The sequence below is a fragment of the Silurus aristotelis genome (genome assembly GCF_946808225.1).
Source record: "Silurus aristotelis genome assembly, chromosome: 10".
Taxonomy (NCBI): domain Eukaryota; kingdom Metazoa; phylum Chordata; class Actinopteri; order Siluriformes; family Siluridae; genus Silurus; species Silurus aristotelis.
This window is the reverse complement of record NC_139583.1, coordinates 11,952,767-11,979,018: the sequence shown is the minus strand read 5'-3', so window position 1 is coordinate 11,979,018 and position 26,252 is coordinate 11,952,767. Positions and strand designations below refer to the sequence as shown.

The following is a 26,252-nucleotide window of genomic DNA, read 5'->3' as shown; positions in this document are numbered from 1 at the left end:
GAGGGGGTTTGCTAATATTTGCTATTTTTTTTTGCTTGTACATCCTGTTATCCTTCCTTCTCTAACTGGCATATTACTGTGCTGCATCGCAGGTTTCAATTCGGCTTTTATTTTATCCAACTAATCTACACCCTGGGAGATGCTAGGAGTGTGTGTGCGTGTGCGTGTGTGTGTGTGTGTGTGTGTGTGTGTGTGTGTGTGTGTGCATGTGCACACTACGTGTGCTTTTGAATAGATCATTGATTAAGTGTTAATGTTTCAGGCGCTCATTAATCGGATATGGTATGCAAACCGACACCCACATTAAAAAGCTGAGCGTAGAGAGAAGGGGATGTATTATATGGGGTGTTGGACCCATTCATCCTTGTCCCCTTGGAAAGGCCTTCATGCATGTTATTGTCTTCTATTTTAAGTGTCCTCCCGCTGAGTAGCACCAGGAGCGAGATGAGCCGAAGTTTTTTTTTACTGTCTGTCTCCCGTCGTGCCGACAGCAAGGTGTGAGTGATACGCAGATTTAGTTGTCCATCCAGGAGAGAAAAAAAGAGAATATCTTCTCTAATCCACACACAAACACTGTCGGAAGAATCCCGGGTGGTTCTCTGAAATGCCAAAATTGTCTCAAGTTAGGGCTGTTTACTTGTTCACAGTGAAATGACATTCAAACTAATGACACCTTTTACGGTTCGCAGTTTGTTAGCCTAATGTTGGAGACAAACAAGCTTGCATAACAGGGCTAGAGTTTCTTTCTATTTTTTATATATTGCTTGATATTAAGTAGATGGCTGGGTATTATTCATTGAATTATGAACTTGATTAACCCCATGAGAGGTCAAAGCCTTTATTTATTATCTTCCATATCTTATGTGCACACTCATACCTTTTCACTAATTGGACAGTCGTTCCGAATAAAGCTAAATGATTTATCATTGACCATTTTAAACCTGCTCTATTTTTACTTGCCCTTAGATCACTGTCTTGTGGTGTGCTAAATGAGAATAACTATCCTGGTCATACTAAAGGACTAAAGGACTCTGTGTGTGTGTGTGTGTGTGTGTGTGTGTGTGTGTGTGTGTGTGTGTGTGTGTGTGTGTGTGTGTGTGTACTTTGTTAGATAAATGCCACTGTAATGATGCAAATACTGATAACACTTTACTTGCTTTGTACACTATAGACGCTCTACAGTCAACACGCCATCTGTAGAATATCAGCAATCGGTCAGATGACTATCATCCTTCAGCTTATGAACTTTTGTATATTTTTTTATAACCATAGTAATTTTTAATAATTTGTGTTAGATTTGATGCTAATCTATACACGCAACTGAATATCAACTTTTTTATACTAATGTATAACTCTTAGATACACTAGTACATTTTATGGTATGTTTATCAAAGACAGAGAAACATCATTTGACATATTGATAGTAATAGGTTGTCTCATGTCAGAATGTCAGTCTTCAGATTATAAAGTGTATAATTCTTGTAATGATGTACTGTATTTTCTTTTATTTTTGTCAACGATAGCAAAATCTAAAGTAGGTAATAATACCTACTTTAGATTTTGCTATCGCTGTCAAAAAAGCAAATACAGTACATCCTGAAAGAATTATTCAGCAGTGAGATAAGTGGTTTTTGAACACATCATGTGACACTAACCAACTGATACTGTATACAACCAAAGACAGCTGGAGTTTCTCCAGTGTTTGATTTTTTTTCTAAATTAAAAATATGAATAGTCTAGCCCAGGGGTGGGCAATCAATTTTTACAAGGGGCCACATGAGAAACCTGAATTGTGTCAGAGGGCCACACCAACGATAATATTTTAGGGATGCACGGAAATGAAAAATCAATTCAAAAGTCAATGAAATCCATAATTTTTTGTGTTATGCCTTTTGCCTTGGCACCATCACTGGAAAACTTTCCTGCCTTTTCAAAAACGTCCTCTACAGACGGAGTGCGCATGCTCGGATTGACTTTACTTTTCTGCGCCGCGTTCTTCTCATATTTAGAATGGCAATCGGGATGTTTGGATTTCAGGTGATAAATTAAACCCCGATGTGGAGAAACTCTTTGCAGATACACCCTCTCTTAAAATTTCAGCATTGCATGTTTTGCAAATCGCTCTCCGCACACCGCAAACATGTTGCTCTTATCCAGATAACCGTGTGCTGCTGCGCTTTTTTATTGCGTCATTACAATTGTGTTTCTGCCGTGTTGTTTCGGTGATTTAGGTATTTCGGCCGAAAATCTTCGGTGCATCCCTGTAATTTATGATTGGCCTTACGCGAGCCGGACAGGGACATACAAATGGCCGGATGTGGCCCGCGGGCCGTAGTTTGCCCAGGTCTGGTTTAGCCTCTGCTATGCTCATCTACAAACAAATAGTAGGAGTTCAGAATGTGATTATGCCTAGCCTAATTAGTATTAAAATGTATTTTGAATTTCTGTGCAAAACCATCTGTTGACTTATAGTAATAGTCATCGTAAAATCCGTCACATTCAGTGTTAAACAGCACTTCACTGAACGCTATGCAGTCTACACAAAGGACTTGTGGCTACTATATAAAGGACTTTACCACAGAGACTGCCATGTATATGTTTAACATATACACCTGTGCACAATCGCTGCCATTGTTTAGGAACTACGTAAGGACTCAACTCACAGATACATTTGTTTATCTGTTCATCAGTAATATCATCTGAAATAGTTTATGCTCCATTTAATAGTAATTAGTTTGCATATTATTATTGTTTTACTAGATTTTAGCCAAGTAACTTAATGGAAGAAGTGTAGTGGTATAAATGGAATTGAATTGAATTGAGTTGAATGGAATTAAATAGTGGTATAAAGGTTTGGGTTTTTTTCATGCCAATTTTCACATATATATGTACCTTGAGATGAACAGAAAAGTTACACACTCATTTTCGATTACTATATATTAAAATTGCGGTGATAATGTGTGTAACCTGGAGTTGCCGTTTAAAGGGTTAAACCAGACTTAGCTGGATATTTATCCTTTGTTGGATGTTCTTTGTGAAAAATCTCATCGTTAAAAATCACTTTGTGTCATGAATCACTGTGACAATGCATGACCACTCCCTCTCACTCCTCAGCTGAGTGCTTTTCTGAAAGAAAGATAGAGGTCGTTTGGACTCGTACTGAACATGATGGGACAATACTGGCTGAAACATTTGCCGTCTAGACCAGAAATAAAGCAAAAGAAATAAAGTGACATGACAAACTCACCATTCTGCTTTCAGTGCAAAGGAAAGCGGTCTGTCAGAAATAAACGCATTCAGTCATTAGATTTGTGTAAGGCTTAAATGCTGCCTTTATGTTTGAGTTGTATGCCTCAGGCGCTGAGTGGCAGGACTCCTGTCAGGGGGCTGTACATTTACATGTTGATGGCTGGAGCAACTTAGTCATCAATCTGCCTTAGATTGGCAATCACGTTCCACTGAGATTATGCAACCTGCTGCTGATGCATGTGGCAATTGACTCACCAGCTCCTGCTCCAAATGAGCCCCCCCACCATCCTCCCAACAGCTCCCACTCCTCACCGAAACCCCTTCCCCCAACTTAATTGCCCTTCTGGAACAAGGCCGTCTGATAATCTGTTTACTTTATTATTTCCAGCAGCAAACTATTCATTGCGGTTTGCCCACCTTTCCACACCGGTTTTCATGCAAATGAGGCATTACAATGATGATAAAATCTTTATTGTGTTATATACAAGCCCCTGTATAGCACATTTTTCGTGTACCAGTCTTACAACCATATAACATATAGTATATTAATGGAATCTGCAAGCTTTTATTTTCCCTGATCACACATTAATGTTTTACATTCCTTTTTGAATTTTACAGACCTGTTAAAGAGGCATAAAGAGATATACACACACGTAATATACATATGATGCTCACCACATTCGAAATATATTGGCAAATACATGTGGATAAATAGGTAGGCAAATCAATAGGAATAAAACATTAGGATAAATAAACATTATATAACATTTTGTGTTGAGTTAAGTTTGGTTTGTATTATTCCAGACAAGTAATTGACAGCACCCATGTGTTCTTCATTCGAACTCTGCTAAATCTTTGGAGTTCGTTAGGTGAGCTGGAGGAACAGGATGGAAATGTGTTGTGACTGACAGGCAGTTTGAGAGCAATCAGTCCCAAGTAAAAGCATCCACCTCCCGCTGACGCCTCTTCATGATTTCCTCCAGCTCCGAGTTTCCATAGCCCCTCTGAGAAATAGGAAATGAACAGAGTTAACCAAGCAGGTCTGTGAAATGCAAAAATATTTTAAACACACAGTAGTGTGTGCATCATAACATTTGGTGATATTAATGTAGCTGTAACATGAAGCTGCTGTAATCTTCTGAGCAACTGACCTCTATCTGTGCTTTCTGAACACTGATCTGGCTGTAGACTCGAGAGCCCTCGTCACCACACACGGCCTTTACTTCAACCTTACTCAGAGAGAAGAGCTGAGCTCCTGTCAGAATGCCCAGACAGTCCACTACCCTGATCCAACACATAGAAAAGCTATTTCAAAGTCGATCTGTTCTTAATGGGCCATGTTCATACTAAAATTACATTCACATATATTTATATAAAGACTAAAGGTTAGTGCACCCCTAGTCATAAATAACGTTGTATGATGGGTAAGGTGCCAAAAACAAAGATGTTCCTTGGTTTGGGGGTTTCTTGGAAATACTGTCTGTTATGGTGCTGGGCCAGTGCAAAAATATCTTTTTACAAGTTGTTAAGTACACATTCCCCAGCATTCATTTTGAACATCTTTAGCATTCAACAATGTGGCATCCTTTAACATATAAAGTATTGGCAATTAAATAGCCTCTGTTACACCACCCATTTTAGCCATTTTATAATAATGAAGTAAGAACATTCATGTAAATCTACAGTGCCCATTAGTAATATTGATAAATATGAGTAAGCTTAAAATGGAACATGGTGGGATCTTTCAGTAGATTCAATAACCAACAAAAAATGGTTTACTGGCCACATAATCAAAGTCTAGTCATGGCCATTTCTGTCCCCTGATATAGAAAACCTCTGGGGTGAACTAATGAGGAGACTTCACAGTAATTGTGGCACATATATATTTAACAAAGTTTTTTAAAATCAGATTTTGTTGTGTTTGCAATTATTTGCTATCCATGAGATTATTTTTGTGATTTTCTTAAATAAATGATCAATGGTATTAACAATAGAGCAAATTTTTCACATATTTACCATGGGTACAAAATTAATGAAGAGAACTGTTTAATAAGGTTCACTTAACCATTCTCATGAAGAATTAAATGTTTTATATATATTATTACAGCTGGTCCTCGGGTTACGCTGGTTTGATTTACGATTTTTTGATCTTCCGACAGCAAAACGCCAACTGTTTTAAAATATTGTACATTTTGCACGGCAGGCAGAAAGTAGCAGCGCATGTTCCGCCATATTCTTTCGAACCGACGCTCGTCCACTCACCCTCTGCCACATACATATATATATATATATATATATATATATATATATATATATATATATATATATATACTGTCTAGTTTATATATATATATATATATATATATATATATATATATATATATATATATATATATATATATATATATATATATACTGTCTAGTTTATACATTACAGTAGTGCAAATTGCTCTGTTTTGCTAAATTATGCACTGTAATTTGTTACATTATTAAGAAGTAGCAGTATTCTACCCCATACTGATCAGTATTCTTTAAGACTCTAGGTCATGCTAGCCCATGTCTCGAATTACGATATTTTCAAGTTACGATGGTGTCCACAAAACGCATCTCCATCGCAACTCGCTGTACTTTGACGCTACCGTCATAAAAATACCCCTTCCGTGAAACATTATGTTCTGTAATACACGGCTTATGTCATCAGTCTGTGTCACTTGCATTAATGTTCCAGCATCGTTGTGCTGCTATAAAAGCACTGCATATAACGCTTGTACTATGTTTTTATTTTATGTGAAACTCCAACACTTTGTTGCCACCATCTTTCATAGTTTTGTCAACGTGCTATTTGATTTCCTCCAGAGGTGCTCGGCTGGCTGTTTTTTTTTTATTCTTTAGTAAGTGGAAAATGGAGATTGCAGAGGAAAAGCAATGACCACCCAGCATATGTGACAGCTAATTAAGAACATTTAACCTATATTGCCTATTTTACTTGTTTTTTTCCCCAGAAAGAAAAGAGCAAACCTTGATCTTTTGTTTTCTAATGACTACATATTTATGTATTGCAGTAGAGTTCGCCTCAGTTAACCTATTAGTTCAGTCTATGTCACTGTGAGTCCTGTTTTTGTATTAGTGTAACTTGTTTTCTAATTAATAAGAAAATTAATCAGGTTACATTATCTTTTTTTTTCTTCAATTGTCATGTACATTTTGCTTTTCCAAATTGCAAGTGATAATTGCAAGTAATTACATTCTGTTTAACCTATTATTGCAGAAATGTTAATGGCTTAAAAAAATTACTTGTATTAAAGGGTGATCTAGACACAATTGAAAAAACCTCTGCACCAAGAATTGTACTCAAGTAAAAACCTGAAAATTACACACACGCCATTTTAATAATCTTAATAGGCCGCAAAAAACAGCACCACTACCCTGACCACTGTTAAGCTGTTACGGAATGTTTTCACTCTGAGGGCCCAACTGCAAAGTCATCAACAAACAGATGGGAGCTCACGGCCTGGAGAAGCCCTTGGCATTGAGCCAGCCTCGAATCTCAAATGGCTGAGAGTCATAAGTGATAGGCAGCGTTCGGATGGGGTGTTCCACCCGGAAGTTGCGAGCAGGAGGTTGAGCTTTGCTGTCCGTAATCCTCTTCAAGAGCTCATCGTTCATCTCCTTCTGCTGACTTCGGCCTAAAAAGACAAGTCAAAGGAAGAGAATAAGAGAAGATTGTGTGCCGCAATGCAAAAGAGAGAAACAATGAGTTCTTGGCATGCAATCTACGCTTATACACGCTCGCCTTGCTGCATTTCTCTGCCTGACTCACTCATCTCTGTATCTCACACCCACTACACAGCACGAATAAGAGTAGCTACGCACTGTCTTTATCCCGCGAGGATTTATTCATCTCCACATTCTCAGCGTGATTTATCAAGGCAGGTGGAGAAGTAGCTTTGTAAGGATTCGCAGCCTGAAATGAGGAAAAAAAATGTGTGAGCAAGTGGGCGAGCTGGAAAAAAAAAAGGAAGACTATACCTGCCACATGGAGGTGACTGTGTATTTGCCAAGCTTTAATAATGAAGGCAAAGGCCAGTAGATGTGGAGGTTCACCTGGCTGTTGAAGAACACAGCACGGTTGTACTGCGGTTCTCCTGCTTTTAGCTCCTCCAGCACATTGCAGGGCACATAACCCGAGTGAGCGTTGCGGTTCCTCACCAACCACCACTGCTTTCCACTGTCCAGTACCTGGAGTGTGTGCACACACACTCACACACACACACTCACAATGCACCGCCTTCCTGCTTTATGCTGTTCTTTTATTTATGTATGACATTCAAGAAAGCGGTCTGCATTAAATTTCCAATTGCAGACTAATTAGTTTTGCTAAATCTGTTTTGTGTACTGCACCTAGCTGTAATGTTTGTGTAAAAGTATAATATAATAATGATACATATAAAAATATGGATCAGTTGTATGAAAGAAAATTATTAACATTTGGAGAGCTGATTATTCTCAGGCCTTTTACTTAGCAATGAGAATGAAGCAAATGTAAAATTTGTGTTAAAAGTGTTAGAATTAGTCAGGTAATAGAAAAAGTGTCAAACATCTACATCTCTTGCTTACTTATCAGACATGCACATATCAAATGGTCAACAATTCCACACCATTTGTAGATTCTGACACAGACTTTATCATGAAATCAATCTTTAGAATATTCTAGCCCTTAACTTCAAATTAATTTCATTTAATTAAATAAAATTGTATATATCGCTATTAACAATGAACATTTACAATGCAGAGCAGTCACAAATCAACTTTACAGACATTAGCTTAAAACTTCCCAGGATGACTTTTTCTTTTTTGAGACTCAAAAGGGAACATATCCTCATCTGAGTGACATCAGATATTGAGAAAATAAATCATTACTCTTTCACAAATGTTCACTATAGAGTATCAGGGCCATATTTGATTTCAGTAGAGTTTTAGCTTTAGGACTGTAATATCAAAGTAATAATATTGTATAATGAATAAGACTTGATCATAATCTTTCGCAAATGCAGTCATGAGGCTGTCCAAGTGAGAACGTGCCCTAAAATATTTTCAACTCTAAATACTATGTTCAATGACACCATAGAACATTCCAGACCTGAATCTATATTTAATTGCATCTCATAGAATACCCAAGACCTGAGTCCAACGTAACAACAGCCAATGAACAGAACAGTCTATACTCTGAAATCCAGTATAAAACCAACTAAGAGAACATTCTTGACCCTGATCTCAGCATATCAACAACACTTTGATATCATGACTTCATCTTTAGTCGATAAAATCCCCTCAACCTCTCAGTTCCTATTCGGTTTATTTTTATGTTTTCACTACATCTTTTCTCTTCCTTCAGTATCATCCATACCTCCAACACCTCATCCTTTTGCACGGTAAGTTCATTGGGATTGCGTGCCACAAAGTCGTAGCGGATCTTCACACATTTTGGTTCTGGGTTAGACCTGCGTAATGAAAACACAAATGTAAAGAGTGATACAGTAGATGCTGCAGCAGATGTAGCAGGAATAAGCTTGTTTTTTAGATGTTCCACAGCATTTAAGACTTAAAATGATGTGTTGTTCAATAATAAGTGAAAAATTGTATGCATTGGGGGAATTGCAAAAATGCAAGTTTTGTGGTATATTATGAATGAATGTATTAAGTGATGTTATTGGAAAATAATCAACTTCAGGGAGGTAACAGCAACATTGCATCACTTTGCTACATGGCTTTCATATAATAAAAGCTTATTTCCTTACATAATCTCTTTACAGCATTGCATCCTTTAGCATTCTGTGATGCAGTGTTTTTTCCAAACTAAAAATATGCAAAAAAGTAAACCATGAATGAATATGAATGAATAATGGATTAATAGGACTCTTAGGATAAACAGCGGATGATCTCTTTGTCTCTCGCTCTGTGTGTGTGTTCGTTTTCATGTGTGTATATTCGCTTTCCATGAGCAAATACAGCAGGTGCCTTGTATTGCCAGGTAATAATTCAGAAAGTTAGCCGCTACTTTTCAGATAACAAATGCCTTTGACAGAACATTCTCAATTGCATCATTCTGTACCATTGTCTTTAAAGTTTGTATGCACACGGTAATTTAAGATGAGTTTTATTTACTTACCCTAATGCTTAGTGCTCTTATTGGAAAATAAGACGATTTATCACAATAGTAGAACAGATGCATTTTGGTTACACTTTAAATTGAAAATGAAATATGTGTCTCTATAGATCCTGCTGATCATAAGTACATTGTAATACGATGTAAGCCTGCAAGGGAATGTGAAAAGGATTGCAAGTATGCTACATGAGAAAGAGTGGATTTCAAGTATTATAACAAGCAACTTACGACTCGAACATCCTTAATCAGAAAAACCAGCGCTTGCTTTGCTGTGAGCCCCTGCACCCTCTTTCTCAGTGGAAGGAGATTAAGTCGATGTGCCGCAGCCTGCACATGCAGTGTAGTCCATGAATATTTTAGTAGGCCTGCATAAAGCGTGGAGAACTTTAAACTCGACACACTGGTCCCCATGCATCTTTAATGTGCACACCTCCTCCCGTCTTTTTGTCCAGAAGCAAGGGGAAGAGGATAAGCACTGCCTCCAGTGTCCGGCCTCTGTCAGGCTGTCTATTTCTCTGCCTATAAATAAATTAGGAGCGTGAACACGGGAAACCAGCAAGCTTTTCCACTACACACAGCTTCTTTTTTGGTTGCTATAGTAGTTTTTTATAACAGCTCTAGATGTGCAAATAATTATATCAGCTTCTTAGCACTATATGTTACGGCCCTGTATTGTGCACACACAAACTCGTACACAAACTCAAAAACATAAACGTTCATATACACATACACAGATACATATTCTACTTTCAAGCAACTCATACATTGGTCACATGTTTACCTAAACTAAAGAATTAAAGTTTGTCAGATAGACTTCCTATTTCAACAGTCACTAGCTTCAACTTGTTGTGGCATAGATGGAACAGGTTGGTTTGAAAATATTTGTTTTTTTCAAAAGATATTCCTTAAATTAATTTATTGATTGAGAGAAAACTTTTGTTTTTGTAAGAGAGAACTTGTGTTTTTGTAATATCCTCAAAAACACAAAATATGGATTATAGAACAAAAACCTAAAGACATGATATCGAAGGATTGTTGATAATGTAGAGATCAGGCACTGAAAAATTCTCTTGGTTAGTGGTTTTGCTAGTGATCAGGGTCTAAAATGTTTTCTGGACTGAAATTATGCTGTAGTCGGGGTCTAGACTGGTCTCTGGATTGTTATTTTGCTGGGATGAGTGTATCTGTGTCCTCTGGCAGTTGGTTTACGCTATGGTGGACTCAGGTCTAGAATGTTCTGTGCATCAATCTTTAAAATCATATTAGGGTTGAATTATAATATTTACTTCATCTATTCATATAATTCCCATTATTCCAGACTTTTGCTTGATAAGTCAACTGACAGCAGAAGCAAGCATTAATATGACTATGTTGGTAAATAGATTTGAACTCTGTGATGTATCGCCACAGGCTACACACAGGTTCCATATTGGCTGTTAAGTATTTCCTCCTCACTGGGCCAGTATTTCACGTGCAAAGGTGAATAATGACATTGGTAGGTGGCATTAGCCATAAATGTCAGTAACTACATTTATTCATGCGACTGGTCAGTAAAGGCTCACAGAGGCTGATGCTTTAATAGTATGTCTTTCTTTTTTTTTTGCTCCAGTTTGGACTCAAACCAATAAAGCAATAAGGGCAAAAGATTAAAGAAAAAGATATTTAATTTAGTTAATAACAATGTTAAATGGATGTGTCAAAAAATAGAATGGTGAGCTAGATGTGACCATTCCCAGTGGTATTGTAGTAAAAATGATAGGCTGATCAAGGCCTTATTTTTTATTATAAATTACACATTTTATCTCCAACAGCATACAAGAGCATATGGGAGAAAAACAAACACTTTTTCTGTAAAAAGACAGATTTATGAGCAAATTAACTTTTCATTAAATGTTCCATGTTGCACATTACTCATCAGTGACTGTACACATGAAATATAATTGTTTAAGAAACCACCTTGTAATATAACTCATGTAATGTATTTCCCTCTAAATAAACAAAAAACTATTTCCTCTGTGCATGCTGTGTTATTACAGTTCTCGCCTACTGATTCATTATTAAAATTTCAGTGAGATATATTTTCAGCAAAAAAGAGCCGTTGGTTTTTTATTGTGGTGGAAATGCAGTTCAAACAGCACATACGTGAAACATTCATAAGGGCAGGTGTATTTAACATCAAAGAATGAATGGTCCTATTTCGGCATACATAATCGGCTCTCTCTCATCTGCATGTCATCAAACAAATGAACAATAGTGTTTACCAAACGGCTTTGTTGTACAACATACCCAGTTATTAAAATGGCATCTAATTAGAGGCATGGAGCAAGCGTTTTACATAAGATTAATTGTGTTTTTTAAAAGCACTTTCTCTTCATTAACATTCCGCCATGTAAATGGATCCCCTGCAATATTCACTGATGCATATTCATTTCCTGGAAGCTTGCAAAAAGTTAGAGGAATGTGGAAGTAAAGTTTAGAAGCCAGACTGCATGAACTAGATTAGGAGAGGAAGAAATTGTGTGGAGAAACAAAAAGATTCTTAATTGGTGTATGTAAGTTCCTTTTTAGAATAATGAGATTCAGACCAGTGTCAAAAGAGGAACGAGAGAGAGAGAGAGAGAGAGAGAGAGAGAGAGAGAGAGAGAGAGAGAGAGAGAGAGAGAGAGCAAGTTGGAGAGTGAGACAGGAAAAACAAGAATAAGAGACAGAGCGAAAAAAACAAAGGAAGGGTTGCAGAGATTTCTACCTTCAGTAAATCCTGTGCTGTCATAAATAATAAAAGCACAGGGACTATGTGCTGCTCCTTTGTTGGTTGTTCTGTTGTTCTATCCCTCTGCTATTAGTGCTGAAAACATGTTTTTTAAGACATAAGCTAAATTAATGATATAGAGTATGCTTTTTTGTATACACAACAGACTTCTGTCTTATAACAGACATTTGTTTGTGTTACTGTAGTCTGGAACATCCATGCAAGAGTTTCCTTTCGTTAAGGACAACAAAAACATCCTTGCTGACTTCCTGAGACATTTTAAAGTCAAACCAGTAAACTGTCAAACCTTAAATTCTGAAGCGTTCATATCTTCTTCTGCAAGTTTTCTGACATAGGAAACTTAGCTTGGCATCTCTGACAGTCTACATCTCACGCTCACTCGTAATTATTTGGGTATTCTAGGGCAAAGACTGTTTAATTCTGTGGCATAATGCTGAGTTACAGGACTTAAAATCTGGAAGAATGATTGCAGGCTGAAAGTTATTCCACATAGCTACAAGCAGAAATGTCAGTGAACAAAATAGTGCTCATTAATTAAGGGCTGATTGCTTTACAAATGTGCTACAGCCTCATTTAATTCTGTCGGGGTATCAGTCTAAACAGGCTTTACTGAAGGAGAAAATACGCACTTTTCCTCCCACCGCCCCCACCAAGCCCGAGGAACATTGCTAAAAATCTGATAATGTTGTTCGCCGACATTTTTTCATTAACTACTCTAAATGGCAGTGATCAGCTCTATGGAAATTTCACGTCTGTTTAGAAATTTCCAATTCCTACACACTGTAGTACATCCATTGTTTGCACAATGATAGTCTGAATATAAAAGATAGCTGCCTCCTATTAATGGAAGCACACTTAAGTGATTAACAGTATTGTGGCATGCAGAAAGGAGCTTGCTCATGATTAAGAATCATTAACTTAATAGGGAGGCTGGGAAAAAAATGAATGGCAATCTCAGAGCTGTTCATAATTACATAATGTGATAAATCTGGGCCAACAAGTAGTCCTTTCCTCTGGCAATAGTACAGTTTAATTCATCAGATGATAATGACTGCGTAAAAGTAAGCAACGTGGAAATTAGCCTTTGCATTGGCTTTATTCTTAGGTAACAGACACCATGTGTATTTGATGCAGTGATTATTACTGGTGTTGTAAACAGTGGCGACAAATTAAAGGGAAAACCAGGTTGGCCTCTTATGCTATAGGGACGTTTTGTTGGTTTGCTTTGCAGCCATTTGTTTGCTTAGATACATGAATTACTGCAAATCAATACAAAGTTATTTTAACAGATCGTATGCATCCAGATATCCAGCAGCAGCTCATGACCATAGATTTTAGTAGGACATAGCTTTTAAATTAATTTTGTTTGAGGCCATCACAGTTACGCTATTGGCTACTATCTAGTGTATTTTTAGAGTAAGCTTGTATTCGGCAGTCGACACTATGCAGTCATGCAGCATATAATCTATCATCTCATTTTTAATGGTCCTAGTTGTGCTTTTTTTCAACTGTGTTTGATATAGCAGGTGTTTATCCCCTCAGTCTTCAAGGCACACACTCAGTGGAGCTAATATTAATATTACCAGGGTCACCAGGTTATTAATTTTTCCAGCCCAACTACATCTCAAAAAGCACACAATACCTGAAGCATGTCCGAAATTTGGCAATTTTAGAAAAGAGTGAGTTTTCACAGTCTTAGAGGTGGAATCAAGGTCATCATAGTGCACACATTTTTGATGTTTGGACATTACCCACATCCAACCTTTCCATCTAACAGTTTTTACCATGATTCTATATCATAGACAAACAGTACTGACTGCCCAATTTTATGTAATTTTTTTTTTTTTACAATCTTTTGTTTAACTGCCCTGTTCTGATACTCTGGGAACCACTTGAAATAATAAATGTATTTATCTGAGTTGAATGGTGAATATGCTAACCATATATGCAAATGGAACATAGCCTTTTATCTTTCAAATAGCAAAAAGTTTTGGTCACTCTAAAATAATAAACAGCATTTCAGTGGAATTCAAAATGTCTAGAGTTATGGATCAGTACTTTATAAAGATTAATATTTGGCTCATATTAGACAGTATATTGAAATATGAATGAAGAGCTTCCATTGCATTTATCGTACAATGACCATTTCTATCATGATGGGAGTGGTTTCTTGTAGGATGACTCTGTCTTCATCAACAGAATGCAAAAGCTCATTGAAGAGTTTAATAAATATAAAATATTATAAATATAAAAATGTTAATCTTATACTTTGGCATTTACAGTAAGCAAACCCTATAGATATTTGGAATTGATGATGATGATAAACATTACACTCTACAACAACCAATTATAAAAATACCTTTTATAGAAATATCCTGTATTGTTCCAAAGACTTGCAACATCTATACCAAGGTGCACTGACTCTACTAGGATACTGAATGTTGTTGTTTTTTTCTTTAATTTGTCTCCTGTCTGGTTATGTAATGGAGGAAACAGAGATTAGAGAAGTCATATGCTCATCCTCATCAAACTTTTATCAAGAATGCATCTGGGCTTTGAAAGTTGGCTGGACGTTGTTGGGAGGAGCTGGAGGAATGCCACTGCAAGGCTTTTCGTTTGGATTACATGGATCACAATATGCTAGCCCACTGTATTTCCAGAACACACAGTGAATTGGATCTCAATGTTTGGTTAATAAGGTTGTGAGAGTGCATCATACTCTCTGCCATGTCTAGTAATTTGTAGTGATCCAAACCTCTCTTGTGTGTATTGTTCAGTGTATACTCTGCTTGCAGTTCAGAATCAAGCAGTAATGCTTCATTCTGTAAAACTACTGTATGTACAGTGCAAATTGTATTTTTTTTGGATTGCAAATAGCCTCTGTGTATCATTTTTCATACTGAGAGTTTTTCAGTAGGAACAACTACTGTACAACAGTCAGAAAATGTAATTGCTTTGAGTATCTGTAAAGTGTAACATACGATTTGATACGATATATATGTAACCCTTAAAGAAATAAGGGGTATTAATACTGTAGTTTCACTCCCAACCATAGGGGGCACTTTGGGACTGTGTTGATTAGAGCCTATGATTACCAGCATTTCTCCCCTATTTGCTATTTCTTCTGCTCGTGAATGCCAGAAAAAATAAAACTTCTGAAATTCTAAAACCAGCAGAAAACAGTAAACTGAGGCAATACTGCCAAAGTAGAAACAATTGGAACTCTGGAAGTGGAAGCATGTTTTGCCAAGTGTGATGCTACTTTTCATGTGTGCTAAAAAATGTTTATTAGGGAATTACTTTAAAAATAAAAAACAGTTTGAGTATTTGTAAAAATTATGTGTAAAATTAAAATCCAAACAAACTGTGTCTTATTATTACATAAGGTTGATCTATTTAGCTATTTGCTTCATGGTGTTGCAATGCTAAGGGGTGGCTAAGGCCCCAGCTCGTAAGCATCGGTGCGCTAGCATGTAAGTGGAACAGAATAGTTCCGGATAGCATATAAAATTTCATGCCATTTATTTTGTAGTTGCTGGTTATGCAATATGATGGAATACAACATGTTTATTATAGCCAAGGTACATGGTCAATTTATTTACTTGTGTTAAAGCACATATTTTTTATTAATTGCTTATGCTAATTAGTATCTAATTATTAAATAACTATCTAATTATTGGTTACATGCTCTTTGAAAGAAAAAGAAGTGAATGAGGTCTCATGTTAGAAAAGAAAAAGAGAACTAAATTGTTGTTGTCTGTACCGTTTGTGCAGATTGTTTTTTTTGAGTACTAGGACGTCTGGATGAACCGAGATGGTGAGCCTAGCCCAGCGAGACTGGTAGATGATATTTAACAGAGTGGCCAGTCGTTGATTTGTCACCAGAGGAATCTTAATTTACATCGAGAGTACCAGTTAAGGCATTATTCACACACAGTAGTGTTACAACAAGTGCACTTGAGGACAAGGAATTTAACGTTCACTTAAATACACATGTTCATGAAACTCTGGATCAACATTCCACATTCACTTATGGAACAAATTTAACATTTAAGGGGGAATTTACTTAATTTTTTTAAATTATTTTAAAGAGCTCTTTTTTTTATTGTTTTATCATTATTGTATCAATTTTGTTTATGGTGCCATTTATTTTGCACTGTTGTTAAGGAGGCAATAAAATTGTCAGCTGTTCAACTGGAGCTTCTCTTGTGAAATTGCCAAACCTAGGTAGATGTTAGCTTCTTCTCTCTACTCTGCCATGGAATCAAGTCCATAGAGGCTACATATGTAAATATGTAAATGTAAATATGTAAATCTATTAGGTACTAAAACAGAAACATGAGAAAATAGCATGTAGTTGTAAAAAGTTGTGATAAAGTTAAGAATACTAGTTTACTTCTTTTATTTATTGTGTAGTCTTCATTATAGAGAATGAACAGATTGAAACATGGTGGCAGCAGATTCAGCATGTTGGCATGAAACCTAGATATAGTCAGGACATTCGCCGAAGGACAATGACAGGGTTGCCAACACTCTTGTTTTTGGCATGGAATTCACACTTTCAGGTCCTGTCTCACACTATCGCACCACCCAAACTCATCCTTATGCCAAATTATGAGAAAGAATCATGAAAAGATCCCAAGCAAACTGTGAATGGTGCCAATATATCAGAAAACCACATAAAAGGATTAGAGACTGACCCCATCACGGTACACCTTAAACTAAAACCTTCGACTAAAATTAAGAGGCCTGTATGTTATAATATTGATATAGATTTTAGTTTTGACAGTAGGGATTGATAGCAAAAATTTAGCTTGTTTTTCCTGTTTTATTGTAACAGCAGTTTAATTAAGGTATCTTGTCACAGTGTAATTCTGTACACTGTATCAGCAAACATCTTGCAAACAAGGAAGGTTCGTAGCCATGGGGAAGGGCGAAAGTCTCCAGTCTTCAATTCTTTGTTGAGTCTCTCTGCCTGACCATTTGTCTGTGGGTGGAAGCCAGAAGATAGTTTCACAGAAATCCCAGAAGCTGACAAAATTCCCCCATGAAGTTAGTTGTAAATTGGTGTCCCCGGTCAGACACAATATTGCACAGGAGGCTGTGTAGGTGGAACACATGTGGGAGCAGGAGCGGATGGTAGTTTGGCGAAGGGAATGAAGAGAGACATCTTATAGAAGCGGTCAATGATTGTCAAATTGGCAGGCGGGGTCAGGCCTGGCCAGGACAGGAGCGGAAGTGTAAAGGTTTTTGAGTTTGGAGAAGGCTTTTTCTGCCTAAGAGTCCCACAAAAAGGGCTGATGGGTGGAAGTAACCCGGTGAAGGGGTGCCAAGATGGTGCTCTAACCCTGGCTAATCCTCCTATAAAAGTTGGCAAAATCTAGGGACCTCTGTAGCTGCTTGTGGGAATCAGGGTGAGGCCATTTCCTGACTGCCTGGATTCGGCCTGGGTCTATATTTATCTTCTCGGCTGAGAGTATGAATCCCAAGAAGAAGGTGGTGGTGATGTGAAATTCGCATTTCTCAGCCTTGGCATACAGGCGTTCCGAAGAAGGTGTTGGAGCACTGTCCCGACATGGTGGACGGGTTCATCCCAGGTGCAAGAGAAAATAAGGATGTCGTAAGGACATGTCCAGGGCTTGTTGGGGAGAGGCAGCGGGTCTGGCAGGGCACCCCCCAATCTAGGACTTGCACACTGTTCCAATCCATATGGGGGTTGTGTTTCTGGGGCCAGGGAAAACCAAGCATGACACGAGCATGGGGCGAGAAGATGATCAGGAACGAGAGCCATTCCTGGTGTTGTTCGGCGATGGTAACAAGCAGTGGCTTGGTACAGCGAGATGCCTGTTGAAGGGTGTGCCCATCTAAGGCCCCGACCTGCATGAAAGCAGGCAGTGGCTTGGTCTTGTTGTCCAATTGATGGGCCAGTTACTTATCCAGGAATTCTGAGTCTGGAAGCAGCAGACATTGATAATTTGTAATTGTGTGATTGTCTATTTTAAGAAATGCTTTTTCGCGAGATAACCATTGTTTTAGAGATAACATAATATACCATCCACCCAGCCTGCAGATCAGAAGAAATTAATGAAACACCACCTAGAAGAAAATGGACATTAAATTTCACTTTAAGTGATTTCTCTATCAATCCCAAACAACATACTGTAGACCGTACTGATAATAAATTCTCCACAATCTTCTAAAACTGTGCACTGCGACATGCAAGACTAATGATATGTCTAATCTTTGCATATATGAGTATCTTTCCCAAGATCACATGCCAACATTAATCCACATTCTGTATTTTTAAATATTGTTTATTTTATTTGTTTTATCTTAATTTGCAATAGCTTGTAACTTGTCTTTAATGTTATTCATGCACATAACAAAGTCCAAAAATATTTCCATTAGTGCACTTTTATCGCAAGGTCATCTGATACATTAAGGGGCAGAACATGTTAAACTAATGCTGACAATTATTTTAGCTATTTTTCTTATGCTACATAAAAAATAAATGAATAAAGTGGAATAAAAATAAATAAAGCAGAACTTTATTTGACTAACAGACTTTTTTCACTGTCTGCCTTATTGAGCAGGATAAAATTAAGACTGTTCATAAGTCTTCCTTTCTTTGACAGAGAGAGAAAAAGAAAAATGCTGTTTTGAGACTGCTTTGGACTTGCCTTCAACTAAATGTGCTGAGGGGAGATAGTGCTTTTTTATGTTATCTGCTACTGGATGCTCACCCTGGAGCCATTTTCTCATCAACACATATCCTATAAGTCACCTTGGCCTTTTTTTGGAGGTTTTAAGGAAATGGCATGTGCCCACAGATTTTCCTTTGCAGACAGAAAAAAATAGGGAGATTTTAGGAAGTAGTTTGAACTGTGTTTGCTAAAGGTCTGTTTACTAACTGGCTGCTGATAAACACACACTTCAAGAAAGCACATAAGTGCCTCTGAATCTACCGCTCATAGTATTCAAAAATTAAATATGCCATTGGAAGGTGGTTGTGGCATTGCAGGATCTGCAATATATATAGAGACATACACAGATGCATTGCTTAAATGAGAAATTAACAGAGGGACCAAATGTGAATTTCATTGCAAAGATGAACAGGCGGTATCGTAGCAGCCTCCAGGTCTCCAGGCCTCGCTAACACTGTAATCTGGGTCAAAGTGCTAACTGGTGAGAAGGGCCTATGAGAGGTTCACTCACACATAAATCATTTCTCCAGTCCTCATTATACTCGCTGCAGATAGAATTTCAAAGCCTTTCATGTGTCACACTGTCCTTAAAGGTGGACTCAAAACTCTCGGCCCCACGGTGCTGAAAGAGAGCCATTCGACATGGCACCTTTGGAACATTGCGCTAGCACAAAACTCTGCCAAATCAGGTCAGCTAATGTTTAACCACTAATGGACTTTGGCTAAAAAGGGAAAGGGCATTGTAAATATCAAGGTATTTTTTAGAAAAGGAATCTGAGGGGCAAAAAAGGTTGATGAATATTGAATATTCTTTTGATGTTGCTAGACTAGAGAGGGTCTAAAAGTTGTCACAAATAATATATATAATCCCCCGTTTATCGCGCTGGTTACGTTCCCAAACTAAAAAATGCATTTTTTTATTGTTTAACCTGTAAATCCTCCTCCCACACACACAGGAAACATTTGCAAGGATATAGGGAGATGAATTTTGTGTAGATTTGTAAAAATACAGTACACTGTATCACATTTATAGTGAGTACATGTACTGTACAGTATACAGTTCTGTAGTAGCGTAGCCTATGAATAGTTTCTCTGCTTGTTTATTGTTTAAAGTGTCCTAAGACAAAAAAAAAGATGTGTTAAAGATACACTTCACCGCATTCTTTACTTTTATTGGCTAGATCTGGTTAAGTTTATCTTTAACTTCCATATGTTTTTTGGTTTATCATGCTATCTATGAAATAGCAGGAAAATCAGTGAAACAAATAAGTTATGTGGCAAATGCAATTCCGCGATAAACCGGGGACGTGAGATTTGAACCATGGTAAAGCGGGAAATTACTGTATATAAAACGTAACTACTGAGCTGCCACCTCCTAGTCAGTTGAGGGGCTTTGTAACAACCTACAGTGGGTACGGAAAGTATTCAGACCCCCTTAAATTTTTCACTTTTTGTTATATTGCAGCCATTTGCTAAAATCATTTAAGTTCATTTCTTTTCCTCATGAATGTACACATAGCACCCCATACTGACAGAAAAACACAGAATTGTTGACCTTTTTGCAGATTTATTAAAAAAGAAAAACTGAAATATCACATGGTCCTAAGTATTCAGACCCTTTGCTGTGGCACTCATATATTTAACTCAGGTGCTCTCCATTTCTTCTGATCATCCTTGAGATGGTTCTACACCTTCATTTGAGTCCAGAAATTTTTGATTATACTGATTGGACTTAATTAGGAAAGCCACACACCTGTTTATATAAGACCTTTCAGATCACAATGCATGTCAGAGCAAATGAGAATCATTAAGGTCAAAGGAACTGCCTGAAGAGCTCAGAGACAGAATTGTGGCAAGGCACAGATCTGGCCAAGGTTCCAAAAAAACCTTTTGCTGCACTTAAGGTTCCTAAGAGCACAGTGGCCTCCATAATCCTCAAATGGAAGACGTTTGGGACGACCAGAACCATTCCTAGAGCTGGCCGACCGGCCAAACTGAGCTATCGGGGGAGAAGAGCCTTGGTGAGAGAGGTAAAGAAGAACCCAAAGATCACTGTGGCTGAGCTCCAGAGATGCAGTCGGGAGATGGGAGAAAGTTGTAGAAAGTCAACCATCACTGCAGCCCTTCACCAGTGGGGCTTTATAGCAGAGTGGCCCGACGGAAGCCTCTCCTCAGTGCAGGACACATGAAAACCTGCATGGAGTTCTCCAAGATGGTGAGAAATAAGATTCTCTGGTCTGATGAGACCAAGATAGAACTTTTTGGCCTTAATTCTAAGCGGTATGTGTGGAGAAAACCAGGCACTGCTCATCACCTGTCCAGTACAGTCTCAACAATGAAGCATGGTGGTGGCAGCATCATGCTGTGGGGGTGTTTTTCAGCTGCAGGGACAGGACGACTGGTTGCAATCAAGGGAAAGATGAATGCGGCCAAGCACAGGGATATCCTGGACGAAAACCTTCTCCAGAGTGCTTTGGACCTCAGACTGGGCTGAAGGTTTACCTTCCAACAAGACAATGACCCTAAGCACACAGCTAAAATAACAATGGAGTGGCTTCACAACAACTCTGTGACTGTTCTTGAATGGCCCAGCCAGAGCAATGACTTAAACCCAATTGAGCATCTCTGGAGAGACCTAAAAATAGCTGTCCACCAACGTTTACCGTCCAACCTGACAGAACTGGAGAGGATCTGCAAGGAGGAATGGCAGAGGATCCCTGAATCCAGGTGTGAAAAATTTGTTGCATCCTTCCCAAAAAGACTCATGGCTGTATTAGATCAAAAGGGGGCTTCTACTAAATACTGAGCAAAGGGTCTGAATACTTAGGACCATGTGATATTTTAGTTTTTCTTTTTTAATAAATCTGCAACAGTGTCAACAATTCTGTGTTTTTCTGTCAATATAGGGTGCTATGTGTGCATTAATGAGGAAAAGAAATGAACTTAAATAATTTTAGCAAATGGCTGCAAAATAAAAAAGAGTGAAAAATTTAAGGGGGTCTGAATACTTTCCGTACCCACTGTATATATGTCTTGGGAAAAAATTGCACATTTTTAGAAATAAATAAATAAATAAAAGCTTTAAATGGCTAAAACCTATTACATTTCTAAAAATAATATAAGCCTGTTTTGCGCCTCAAACAAAAGCGCCAGATTCCAGTGGATGGTATTTCTTTTCAATCCCACATTACCTACTTTACATAAATTAAATGTATATGAGGTACATTATATGAACATATGAGGATGCATGACTTATGCAAATGGCACTGATAATGGCACTGATAAATAATGATGTCATACAACTATTTCATGAATCAGATTTTATATTTCCTTTCAAACAGCCAATCATAGGCATGTGTGCGATCATGTATGTGGAAGAGGGTCAGTAGAGTATTATGCTCCCCTGTGAAGCAACATAAGAAGCAGATTGGAAAGATTTGGTAACTGGCCCATGTCTCAGAGGAAGCACATGTTAGTCTCCATCTTCTCTGTTTGTAGTTGTCATATGATGGGGAAATTCTGGGCTTTGTGGTGGGTGGTAATTAATAGTTGAAAATGGGGAAGAAAATATTGTGAGGCAAATATGGATTGTACTTCTAATAGACTCTTCTCACTTATCAGGCTTTTGGGTTGTTGTTGCGTCTGTTGCTACTCATTTGGACAATCTGCATTCTTTTATGCTTGGGTCTAGAAAGGCAGCATATATAGAGCATCTTTGTAGTCAGCATCAAGGCAGTGTTTCGCAGAAGCAGCCTTCCCCTGTGCAGCTGGGTCTCGCTGCAGGCTGGACTGTGCCCAGATCTCTAGCAGCAGGATGGAGTGGCTCATACATCAAAAAGGAAAAGAAAAGAAAAGTTCTTCCTTGTCATCACTCTCAGTGCCAGAGGGAAAAAAGGCTAAGTGTAGACAAAGAAAATCTTCATATTAAGTCATCTCTGAATGAGAAGTGCTTAATTTCAACTTCTGCAGTTATAGGCAAAAAATCAAGTTACAGTTGATCTTCTTCTGATGATCTTTCTACAGTTGATCTAAATTACGTTACAGTTGAATCATAATAAATCTTCTTCTTTTTTCGGCTTCTCCAATTAGGGGTCGCCACAGCGGAACATCCGTCTCCATACCCCTCTGTCCTCTACATATGCCTCTTTTAACCCAACTACCTGCATGTCTTCCCTCACCACATCCATAAACCTCCTCCTTGGCCTTCCTCTTTTCCTCCTTCCTGGTGGCTTCATCCTGAGCATTCTCCTACCGATATACCCCATGACCCCATGTCCCTACTCTGCACATGTCCAAACCATCTCAATCTCGCCTCCCTCACCTTGTCTCCAAAACGACCTGCATGCGCTGTCCCTCTAATAAACTAATTTCTAATCCTGTCCATCCTTGTCTCCCCCAACAAAAACCTCAACATCTTCAGCTCTGCTACCTCCAGCTCCACCTCCTGTCTTTTACTCAATGCCACTGTCTCTAAACCATACATCGGAGGTCTCACCACAGTCCTATAAACTTTCCCTTTCACTCTTGCAGATACCCTACTATCACAAATCACTCCTGCCAGTCTTTTCTTCACTTCTCTAACACACTCTCCATTACTTTGCACTGTTGACCCAAGGTACCTGAACTCCTCCACCTTCTCCACCTCTTCTCCCTGCAACCGCACCACTCCACTGCCCTCCCTCTCATTCACACACATGTACTCTGTCTAACTCCTACTGACTTTCATTCCCCTTCTCTCCAGCGAGTTCCTCCACCCCTCCAGGCTCTACTCAGCCTGATGCCTAGTCTCACCACAAATCACAATATTATCCGCAAACATCATAGTCCAGGGAGACTCCTGTCTGACCTCATTCGTCAACCTGTCCTTCACCACTGCAAACTGGAAAGGGCTCAGTGCCGATCCTTAATGCAGTCCAACCTCCACCTTGAACCAGTCTGTCATTCCTACTGCACACTTTACTGCTGTCACACTGTCCTCATACATGTCCTTCCTTTTTCAGTTTCCACCATCTTATTCTTCTTTTAGTCCTCACTCTCCTTCTCTTCTTCTTCACCTCCAAAACCATCCTACAGACCACCATCTGATGCTGTCTAGCTACACTGTCACCTGCCAACACCTTACAGTCTCCAATCTTCTTCAGGTTGCATTTCCTACATAGAACATAGTCCACCTGTGTGCACCTTGCTCCACTCTTATATGTCACCCTATGATCCTCCTTCTTCTTTAAATAAGTGTTCACCACTGCCATTTCCATCATTTTAGCAAAATCTACCACCATCTGCCCTTCCACATTCCTCTCCTTAAAGCCATACCTACCCATCACCTCCTCATCAGCTTTGTTCCTTTCACCTACATGCCCATTTAAATCTGCCCCAATCACCAGTCATTCATTCCAAGGTACACCATCTACCACTTCATTTAACTATTCATTAATTTTTCCTACTCCTCCATCTCACAACACACTTGTGGAGCATAAGCACTGATGACATTTATAATCACGCCTTCAACTTCCAGCTTCACGTATATCACCCTATCAGAAACTCTCTTGACTTCCACTACACTCTGACTAAACTCTTCCTACAAAATCACCCCTACACCATTTCTCTTTCCATCCACACCATGATGGCACAGTTTAAACCCACCTCCAATGTTCCTGGCCTTACTCCCTTTTCACTTGGTCTCCTGAACACACACAACATCTCCTCTCCATCATATCAGCTAACTCTCTCCCTTTACCAGTCATAGTAGCAACATTAAAGCACCAACCCCAAGCTCCACCCTTTTACACTTCTCATTTTCCTGCTGTCTCTGTAGTGGTCTTCCTCCTCTCCTTCTCCTCCTTCGGCCAACAGTAGCCCAATTTCCACCGGTACCCTGTTGGCTAACGATACCTGTGGCAGTCGTTGGTAACCCGGGCCTCGACTGATCCGGTATGAATTTCTCTTTCGTGATCCGCGTATTTGATTTGGCACATGCTTTACGCTGGATGCCCTTCCTAACGCAACTCTCCCCATTTATCCGGGCTTGGGACCGGCACTAAGAGTGCACTGGCTTGTGCAACCCTAATGGCTGGGTTCAAGTTACAGTTGATCATTTTCTAATATAACATGACATACAGTGGTTTGTCATACCATAGCCATTTTTTTTGTTAAACACATTAACACAATAAGAGTGGAGTTTATAGCTATGAAGTAATTTTATCACTGGATTCTCTCTCTAAATTGACAAGAAAATGGCATCTGTTTATCCCAAAGAGTCTCCTAAGAGAACTTTACCTCTGACTGGTAGACTGAAACTGGTTAAAGTGCCATTCTAAACCCCTGTCCACCACATACAATAGGCCACATCAGAAATAAGCAATGAAAAAATGCGGCCTTTTCTAAAGAATCGCATTTCCTTTTAATCATTTGGACGGCCAAGCGCATGTGTGTTGCTTACCTGGGAAGGGGATGGCACCAGAATGCAACATGGAAAGACACAATGGACAATGTTCTCGTGGGAAATGGTGGGTCCTGTAATTCAGTTGGATGTTACTTTTGAAATGTATTACTTATCTGAACTTTCTTGCAAACCAAGTCCATGCCAATGGTATTTCTTATGGCAGTGGCCTTTTTCAACCGGAAAAAGTGGGTGAAGTATGATTTCAGGAAAATGAAAAAGAGTGTAAGGTGTTTACTTGGCCTCTACATTTCCCTGATCTCAATCCGATTGAGTGTCTGTGGAATGCGTTGGACCAGTGGTCCACAACCTTTTTTGTGCCACAGACTGGATTAATATCATATTTTCACGAACCGTCCTTTAAGGTGTGGCGGATAAATACAACAAAATAAAATGATATGACCGGCATAAAAACTGGTATTTTCTAATTAAATAATAAACGTGAACCCACTGTGTTGTTTTTTGTTCGTTCTGCTAGCTTGGGGGTTTCAATTTAGCTGTAATGTATTATGTGTTACTGGCTGGAGCACCCCTTTAAGAACGTAGCGGATGTAGGTAAGACATGTGACAGTGGCAAGCATCATGACATGCATCAAGAGTGAGTCATAGACAGATGTGGTGGAGAGAATCCGGTAATTTTCCAAACTACAACATCGCTCAGAATCAGATAATAAATAAAATGGAAATAATGTAAGTTATGTATTCTTTCTGTGCGGGCCAGTACTAATTGCCCAGGGGTTAGGGACCACTGCGTTAGACAAACATCAGAGAGCTATTGTGTAATTATTTTACATTTATCAAGTTCGCATTTTGTATGTCTTAAAGTATCTGATGCTTACAGTATATCTTAGTGGAAGGTAACACAACACACCTTTAGAGAAGCCCATGCTCCAACAAATTAGAACTGTTTTGAAAGATCTGCAC

The 26,252-nt window shown here is 38.5% G+C and overlaps 2 protein-coding genes and 1 long non-coding RNA gene across 8 annotated transcripts in view; 2 read left to right on the top strand and 1 right to left on the bottom strand.

The window, feature by feature from the left end:
- mgat4c (mgat4 family member C) overlaps nt 1-26,252 on the top strand; it is a 138,748-nt gene that overhangs the window by 96,556 nt on the left and 15,940 nt on the right. The gene's annotated exons all lie outside the window — the stretch shown is intronic.
- On the bottom strand, nt 3,705-9,804 carry eps8b (epidermal growth factor receptor pathway substrate 8b). Its single transcript, XM_083551523.1, has 7 exons — nt 9,644-9,804; nt 8,657-8,750; nt 7,354-7,488; nt 7,123-7,213; nt 6,758-6,935; nt 4,401-4,533; nt 3,705-4,253 (listed from the first exon to the last, which is right to left on the bottom strand). Exons 1-7 carry the CDS (start codon nt 9,652-9,654, stop codon nt 4,176-4,178), a joined length of 720 nt encoding a protein of 239 aa, XP_083407649.1. The 5' UTR covers nt 9,655-9,804; the 3' UTR covers nt 3,705-4,175.
- Nucleotides 15,175-16,381, top strand: LOC310732017. Its single transcript, XR_014535336.1, has 2 exons — nt 15,175-15,415; nt 15,960-16,381. It is a non-coding gene; the product is annotated as an uncharacterized lncRNA (long non-coding RNA).